This window comes from Ammodytes marinus (assembly GCF_949987685.1).
Source record: "Ammodytes marinus genome assembly, chromosome: 12".
Taxonomy (NCBI): domain Eukaryota; kingdom Metazoa; phylum Chordata; class Actinopteri; order Uranoscopiformes; family Ammodytidae; genus Ammodytes; species Ammodytes marinus.
In genome coordinates this window covers 24,186,472-24,195,022 of record NC_137216.1, presented here as the reverse complement: position 1 = coordinate 24,195,022, position 8,551 = coordinate 24,186,472, and the positions used below count along the sequence as shown (strand labels likewise).

At 42.5% G+C, this 8,551-nt stretch overlaps 3 protein-coding genes across 4 annotated transcripts in view; 1 reads left to right on the top strand and 2 right to left on the bottom strand.

The window, feature by feature from the left end:
- Nucleotides 1–166: 166 nt before the first annotated feature.
- il17d (interleukin 17d) lies at nucleotides 167–2,014 on the top strand. Its single transcript, XM_080037862.1, has 2 exons — nucleotides 167–1,155; nucleotides 1,679–2,014. The coding sequence occupies exons 1-2, from the start codon at nucleotides 839–841 to the stop codon at nucleotides 2,004–2,006; spliced, it is 645 nt and encodes a 214-aa protein (XP_079893988.1). The 5' UTR covers nucleotides 167–838; the 3' UTR covers nucleotides 2,007–2,014.
- Nucleotides 2,015–2,118: 104 nt separating this feature from the next.
- Nucleotides 2,119–6,072, bottom strand: eef1akmt1 (EEF1A lysine methyltransferase 1). 2 transcript variants are annotated; one of them, XM_080037860.1, is made up of 5 exons: nucleotides 5,992–6,072; nucleotides 5,054–5,224; nucleotides 4,604–4,686; nucleotides 4,084–4,373; nucleotides 2,119–3,633 (listed from the first exon to the last, which is right to left on the bottom strand). In XM_080037860.1, exons 2-5 carry the CDS (start codon nucleotides 5,198–5,200, stop codon nucleotides 3,500–3,502), a joined length of 654 nt encoding a protein of 217 aa, XP_079893986.1. In that variant the 5' UTR covers nucleotides 5,201–5,224; nucleotides 5,992–6,072; the 3' UTR covers nucleotides 2,119–3,499. The 2 variants fall into 2 exon arrangements, with proteins under 2 accessions (XP_079893986.1, XP_079893987.1); XM_080037861.1 differs by having other exon boundaries at nucleotides 5,054–5,258; nucleotides 5,992–6,043.
- Nucleotides 6,073–6,600: 528 nt separating this feature from the next.
- The window catches only part of xpo4 (exportin 4), a 49,748-nt gene continuing 47,797 nt past the window's right edge, over nucleotides 6,601–8,551 (bottom strand). Inside the window, exon 24 of the mRNA XM_080038640.1 lies at nucleotides 6,601–8,366. Within this exon, the coding sequence (XP_079894766.1) occupies nucleotides 8,169–8,366 (198 nt within the window). The 3' untranslated portion in view covers nucleotides 6,601–8,168. The remainder of the gene's footprint in view (nucleotides 8,367–8,551) is intronic.

Below are 8,551 nucleotides of genomic sequence, written 5' to 3'. Positions count from 1 at the left end.
CAGCAGAGCTTGTGCGCACACACGCACACACACACACAGACACACACACACACACACACACACACACACACACACACACGTTTGGACTTCCCACTTCTGGCTACCTAGGCTGGAGGTTTAAGACGCGACTTTATTACTTTATCTGTCAGTTTGATGTATATGCGCTCTGAAAGGTGGATCACTGTGTTCCTGAATCTTGCGCGTACAAACGCTTCCAATGGATTTTTACGCACACACCACTGGAGAAACGCAACATGAAAAACCAGCTTCGTAACAACGTTTACAAACTTTTTGAGGTGTTAAAACTCCCAGCTGGTTAATACTTTTTTTTTTTAATTTTAAGGTAATTGTTATTCCTGGCGAGACAGTGGACGTGTTGTGCCAAAATGTTTCCGCGGTTTCTCTGGCGGCGCGCCTGTGCCTCTGCTTCCAATCCAGGACTGTGGACTGTTTGCCTGCCGCTGACTCTCCAACGCCTCCAGCATTTCACCGGACTATACCAGAGGACAGGGACCTGTTAACGAGGCTCAATTTTGTTCTGATAATCTACTTGTTACATTTTTAAGAAAGGCAAGAGGAGCGAACACATCTAACGCAACTCAGATTCTTCTCCCCCCCCACCCCCCTCCCAGTGATTACGCATTTTGGCACAAAGCCGAATTAACGGACTATACCAGGGGACAGTCAGCTATTAACGAAGCTCAAGTTTGTTCTGATAAATCTACTTTTCATCTTTTAAGAAAGATAAAAGCAGCGAAGGCTTTTCTCACAGCACAAAGAAACGTGTTCTAGTGAATACGCATTTTGGCATAACACTGTAACCGATTTACGCACAGTGATGCCGGATCGTACTCGCGTCTTGCTGCTTTTGCTGCAGCTCTCTGTGCTGCTCCTGGGCTGGACGGCCGGGGCGGGACGGGTACGGAAGAAGGCCACGCGCAACACCAGGTCTTGTCTGGACCTTCCGGAGGAGATCCTGGAGCAGATGTTCGGGCGGCTCTCTGTTGGAGTGATGAGCGCCTTCCACCATGCCCTGGAGCTGGAGCCCCGCGACACACTCAACCTGACCTGCCCGACCAGCAGCGTGCGGTCCCCGGCCGAGAGGAAGACCCGGCTCCCGGTCAACCTGCAAAGCATCTCCCCCTGGGCCTACAGGTGAGAGCAGGTGGAACGTTATATGTCAAGTTTATTATTCCACTTGTGCTGTGATCTGTTCTCATCCCAGACCCTGACCTATCAATGACTTTGAATGAAAGCAGTTGTATGCAGATAAATGAATGCAAACGTGTATTTCTATGTATCAGAGTGCAGGCTATATGACTGCTTTAAAGCATTGAAGGCAATCATTCTACAGAAACGCCCACTTTTCTGTCCCCAGGCTGTGAAGAAAGCAGGTTACACTCTAAACATACTTTGTTTGTAGTCACAAAACATTTTATATTTGAATTATGTACCATGTTCTTTGATAGATTATACCTTTTTGATCCATAATCTGTTTTTAATCAATCAAATAGAATTGCAAACACAAGACAATCGCTTCTCCCCAGAAAAGGTTAAATGAATGAAAAGTGGGCGTTTCTGTAGAACGAGTGACCAAACTATGATATCAAAGAATAAGCTATAAACTTGGATTCTGCTATGGGTAAATGCAATTTGCTGAACCCCACTTTTCTTCCAGGATCTCATACGACCCGTTCAGATACCCCCGTTACATCCCGGAGGCTTATTGCCTGTGTAAAGGCTGCCTGATCGGCCCGTACGGAGAGGAGAGCGATCGGTACCGCAGCACTCCAGTCTATGCGCCCTCAGTCATCCTGAAGAGAACCGGCTCGTGCGTGGGCGGTCGCCACTCGTACACTGAGGTCTACGTGTCAATCGCGGTGGGCTGCACGTGTCTACCGCTGATGGAGAAGGAGCGGGATGGAGAGATTATTAACCAGAGCCTGCAGAGAGCTGAGCCCAAAGCCAAAGCTGGACCGCGTGTTAAAACAAACAAGAAATTGTGAATGAAGTAGGGTTGTGGTTCTCCAGATAAGTTATTCGATCTCTTCATCTTTCACCAATTTAAAGGTGCACCATGCTTTTTCAGGGGCAGCGGATTTGTTTTTTTAATTTGCAAAGCCTTTAAGTAGTAGTATTCAATAATTCTATAATTTTTTTTTATGAAGTAGAAGCCCCTGTTAGCCTCTAACATGACCTTTGGATGATCTAGGGTTTGGTCCAGATATTTAGCAGGCTGATCTTCATCTCTGTTTTCCTAGAAGCAAATAGTGACTGATTTTATTTGGTCCACTTCAGTCTTGGCTTTAATTCTATTACGCCCTTTGGACCATGAATATTGGAAAATACATGGACTTGACAAAGATGTCTTCACTTCATCTGCTGCATATACTGGACTGGAAAAGACAGGCTATAAAAGACCATATGACCTTTTGAAGAGTTTGTTCATCCAGAGAAAACACATTTCAATGACCTCTTGTGCACATCACTGCAGACAGACAGACAGTTTGGGTTTTATTTTGCTCAGGTTTGGATCAATCCAGCTGAGATTTCTGCAGCACGAACAACATCCTATTAACCTCCATTGCCTGAGGGAGGAGGCAGAAAACTAAGATTTATAGCTGCAAAGCCTGAACCAAGGAGACCACAACTGTCTGCATAGATAGAAGAGCTGAATGAGAACATGTTTGTTTATACATTGGATTGACCAAGCTTTAGAAAATAAAAGCAATCTTATTAACCAATAGAATAGAAATGCCTTTTTATTATCAGTGACCTGATCAATGCTGCCACCTACTGATAAAAAAAACAAGGCACCGGACTCAATTCAACATGGTTTTCTGAAGCTTAGATAAAAACTTTTCGTTAAACAACAAACAAATATTCCAGATGATTGCTTTTGTAGTTAGTCAGAATTCTTCAATAAAAACCCAGCAACAATCTACAGTTTGAAGAGAGTTTGATTACATAAATGTGAAGCATTATTATTCCCAGTTTGATTTTGCCTTTGCAGGATAAAAGGAACTGATTTCAGTTGTATTAATCTAAGACATTAGCTTGTTTAATAGCAGTGTTTTCTCATCAATGAATCAATTCACTACTACAAACAAATAATGTTTTATTTCTAAATACTGATCACTTTATCTGATGTACAGTCTCACTCCATGACGCGCTGGGAGTGAGACTGTTTGGCTAGATAGCCATTTTTGGGGCGTCAGTATGTATAAAAAAAGACCTGACCTTTTTCAGACCGGACACACGAGTCAGGAAGCAGATGGTGAGTAAATGTTCGATTTTGACAAAAAAGTGTTTTGGGTTACAACGACTAAGTATTCCTTTATAGTTTGGTTTCATGTCATTGTACTTATCATTTGAAATTAATTATTAAATAACCATTTTCATTGAAAAAGAAGCAGATATATTTGTCCAACAAGTTCTCCTCCATGTTCTTAAAGCATGTCTTCAGAGTCAAAGTGTTATCATACGCAGGTTCGGTTCCTCATAAGGAAAGCAGACGAGACGGATAGTTGACAAAACATCGGAACTCGTTGGACAAGTTCCTGTTGTGTTTAGGCAGGAAGCTGCACATCTTCAGGTCCAGAAGCTCTTTGGCGATGTTCTCCATGATGGCTCCTGTAGAGTAGACCGGACACAGAAACAAAGATGCTCAGATAACAAGCAATAAGCTGTTAATGCTAACGGTTTGCAATAAAACATAGGTGACTGAAAATAAAAGCACACACTGATTGGCTCATTTGACATAAAATTGAAACACTTTCCATTTAATAGAAAACAAACAAATGCATTTAAATAAATAGAAGATTAAATGAATTAATTGATTTCCTGTTACTATTCCCACACACACACACACACACACACACACACACACACACACACACACACACACACACACACACACACACACACACACACACACACACACACACACACACACACACACACACACACACACACACACACACACACACACACACACACACACACACACACACACACACACACACACACACACACACACACACACACACACACACACACACACACACGTCCTCGCCATCTCACCTGTGCACAGCAGCACTTTGCCTTTGCTGAGGTACTTGATGGTCTGGGCCACTTTTCTCAGACATTCCTCTGCCAGGTACGGCGGGTCGGCGAGGACAATGTCATAGCTCTGAGGCTCCACGTCGCCACGGAGACACAGCGGCTCGTTGTAGTCGTAGAAGATGAAGTCATCTCCGTAGGCGGCGAAGCGTCGGTCGTACTCCAACACGACGGCAGAGACACGGTCTGACCCGTCTACCACGCCCTGCTTTAACTTCTGGTACACACTGGGAGCGCTCACACACGCTATCCTGCAGGGGGAAGGGAACGGGACATTGACACACTTAAGTCTCTGTCAGTAACATTTTGGAGATGAGGCTTACATTTTAATTTCTGGTTGTGGTTTGATACACTTTGAACTTCAAACCAGTTTTTGCACCCACAAGAGGAATGCAAAGCAACTACAGTATGAATAAGAAATGCAAAAAACACAACAACATAGCAAGGATTAAGCATTCTGTGTGTGGGGCTGTCATTTTACCTGCCTCCCTCTCCAGCTTCACGTATTACCTCCTCAGCTAACCGAGTTGCTGTGTCATCACTGTACCAGAATTGACTCATCCCCTGACACACACACACACACACACACACACACACACACACACACACACACACACACACACACACACACACACACACACACACACACACACACACACACACACACACACACACACACACACACACACACACACACACACACACACACACACACACACACACACACACACACACACACAAATATAAAAAAAATCTGTCAATATTTGTCCAACAAATGAGTTTCCAACAAAGTCTCCTGAGTTACTTTGCATAAATGAATGAGATAAAAACCAACACAATACATCTGCGACGGGCCATTGGTCATCCTCCAGCTCATTCAATACCTCTCTATCGATGTTTCAGTAGTCTTTAGTTTCGCATTAGAACTCACCCAGTCCTCTGTCACTGCTCCCACAGTGAACTGTTCTGCTGTGTTCTCTGCTGGCTCAGTGCTGGCCTCGGTCTCTTTGTAAAACTCCTGCAGCGCGGCCAGAGTGTGAGCCGACAGCGTGGGCACGTCATCATCGCCGTCACTCATGGCTGACGGAGAGGAGGAACTGTCCTTCAGGAGAGAGGCAGAGTCAAAAGTTAAAAACCTGAAAGGAAAATAAAAACATTGTATTGATTTAACTCATTCAAAAGGTGCATTATGCAGTTTTCGGAGGTGAGAGGGGGCTGCAGTTAGATTATATTTAGAAGCACCTGGAACCCAACATAAGACTAGAATATATTTCTAAACAAAACTGTGGAACTTTTCAGGTACCTTTCTAAATCCAGTGTTCCAGTGACCCAATCTTCCTCTGAGGAAAGCGTGTTTATTCAGTCATGAGGACATACCTTAGAAAATGCCATTTCATTTGAATTTAACCTTTATTTATACTCGAGAGATCATCGAGGGGTGACCATTTACAATGATGTCGAGTCAAACAAATGCAAAGCAAAAACAACAACACAAACACAATATGCAAATACACAACAAGCTGATAAAGAGCCAAAACCACCTAAACATTTAGACAGCGATGTAGAATGGCTGCAATTAAAAGGGAATGGGTGCAAAAGAAGTATAATATAGCCTAATTAAAACAGTTACAGGTAGAGTTTGGCAGATTTAAGATAATATGTCTCAATTTGTTAAAGGATATGAGGGTATTTATTTTAATGTGTTGCTGTTGTTTGCTCGAAGTTGACAGGTGGCTGAAAGCTACACATACGCTATTGTATATAGTCTCTTTTAATCATGTGTTTATTTAATAAGAATTCAAACATACGCAGGTTAAATATCTGTAAAAGAATGTAAAGAAACGACACTGAAAAAGAATATGAGCTTACCTGGTAGCGAGGAGAGGGAGAACTTCACCGCTGGCTGCTCTGTTGTGTTGTGAACATGTGAATAGTCGTGCGATGATGACGTGGTTCCAGATAGTACGGCTATCGCGGAGGGACAATAAACTCGACAACGCCACTCTCTATCATGGACTTTCTTATGTCCATGATCAGGGACAGTGACACCAACATTAAAAAAAAAAAAAATGCTTTCAAATTCTATGAATTCTTAGATGCACAGAGGGGTTTCTACATTAAGAATAGTCACAGCCATCTGAGTCAATTTAGTTTATTTAGCAAGTCCAGATCCTTTATGTAAGAGTGTAGTGATCATGTCCCCATGCAACTTATTTATTTCTATTTTCATCTTATGGTATTCCATCCATGTTTTTATTGTATGTTCATTACATTTTTATTTAAAATAAAAAACATTTAAATAAATCCCTCTTGCAGGGCATGCAATATCTAGATTGTAAAGCACTTTGATGTATATTTATTGTATGAAAGGTGCCATACAAATAAAGTTTATTATTTATTGTTAATAATTTACCTCCAAAATCCTATTTCCGTCTTGATGAAAGGCTTCATGAATTCAGTAATGAAAAAACAAAAGGATAAATAACAACTTTTTATTGTTACCAAAGTAAATAAAAGACATTACATGTTTAAAAAGGAAAAAGCAGAGGCCAGAGGATTTTATACAATAACTTTATGTACATTTCATTAACAAAAAAACAGCCATTCTACAACCAGCAATAGTGCTCTGAACGCGGAGGATTCGCTCTCCAACAGAATGCATCAACAAGTGGCTCTGCTCCTTTTTATTTGGTTTGTTATTGCTGTCCTTCGCCTTTAAAACAGTATTTTGCTTCAATCCAGTGTGAAACGGTGGATGTGCTGCTGTAGAAAAATACTACGGGAAAAAAATTAATCTGCTAAACTTTTGTAAAAGGCCCCCCATTTTCCTCAAGGTGTCTGAGAGGCCGCAATATAATACTACAATCCAAATCCAGAAAAGAAAATACCAAACCGCAAAAAAGGTCAACAGAGGAAAGTTGCCCCCTCTTAAGCTGAATCCATTAAACTCTTTCTGCCGTCAGATGGCATATAAAAACATTTCAGTCCAGTTTTGTTTTTTTGTCTTTGAACAAACATTTCTCATGGTACATATGTGTGCACACACTGTATATACAAACACCTTGTATCGTGACACAATCTGATTTGGTTTTCCGTCCTCGCTGCCTTCCAGCAAAACCCCAAAGACAACCAGGCCGGCCGTACCTTTGTTGTCATGGCAACATTTCTTTTGTGTGTGTGTGCATTTTTAAGTGTGTTTTTGTGTGTGTTGGCATCCGCTGTATTCTTGGGGCGAATGGCAGGCACGGTTCTTGACGTATGTTGTGATTCACGCACACACAGAACAATCAGCAAAACAAAAGGCACTCTGGGAAAGGTTGGGGCGGCGTGTGTGTTTGTGATATTGAAAACTGTTAAAAAAAGGTGTGTGTGTGTGTGTGTGTGTATTGAGGCGTTCACCACAGCTTTCTTGAAACAAAATGGCCCCAATAAAATGTTCAACTTAAAAAACCATCACACTGTAAAAAAAAGCATTTGCTTCAATGTTCAATGGTAGCAACCTGTTTCACCTACAATGTCACTATATGTGTATAGGCGTGGGTGTGCGTGTGAATGTGTGTGTCTGAGTGTGTTCTCTGGACAAGATAGCCACTGATGGGGGAGTAGAACAACGCCGTCTACAACAACAACAACAACATAAGCTCCACCTCCTGTTGTCATGGCGGTCAGCGTTCTGTCATTTCAGTCAACAGGTCACAAACCGCCGACTGAGTCCGTCTGCTTTGCTTTGCAGTTCCGTCTCCATGGTAACCACATCATCATCATCATTATCATCATCATCAAGTCTGTCAATCATGCTGGAGCGGCCGAGAGTGGAATAAAAAAATAAAAGCAGGAGCAGAACTCCTAGGAGGCGACAACAAGGTAAACATTCAGGCATGAGATGGATGTCCCCCTAACTCTTCTTCTACCCATAGTTCTTAGGTAGGAAGCAAGGGGAAGGGTGGGGGGGTTTGTGGGTAGGGTCTCTTGATTGGTTGCTTGTCATAACGGTGATTTTTCGAGGCTGGAGGAGGTTTTATATCCAGTGGTTATTATTATTGTTATTATTTGACGCAGAGCAGTCCGCCCACGTTGGCCACAAACTCCTCCAGGCTCTTGAGGAAGGCCACCTTCTGCTTGCGGTCCATGGTGGGCGGCGTGCTGCTGGCCGTCAGCGTGTTGAAGGCGTCGGCCAGCCGCTGGTAGATGACAGCGTCTCTCTGGGACGAGAGGAGGGTCTCCACCAGCTCAGAGTACTCCGCCTAGTGGAGGAAAAACACTTGGTTAACATGGGGTCACATACAGGGATTCTGTGGTAGAGACAATATAGTCATGAGTAACAAGAAGCAATGATATGGTTTATCCACCAGAGGGCGCCAGTTATTTTATAACTAAAATACTTAAATTAAAACTTTTATTTTTATCTTGTAGTAATAACACCAATTAA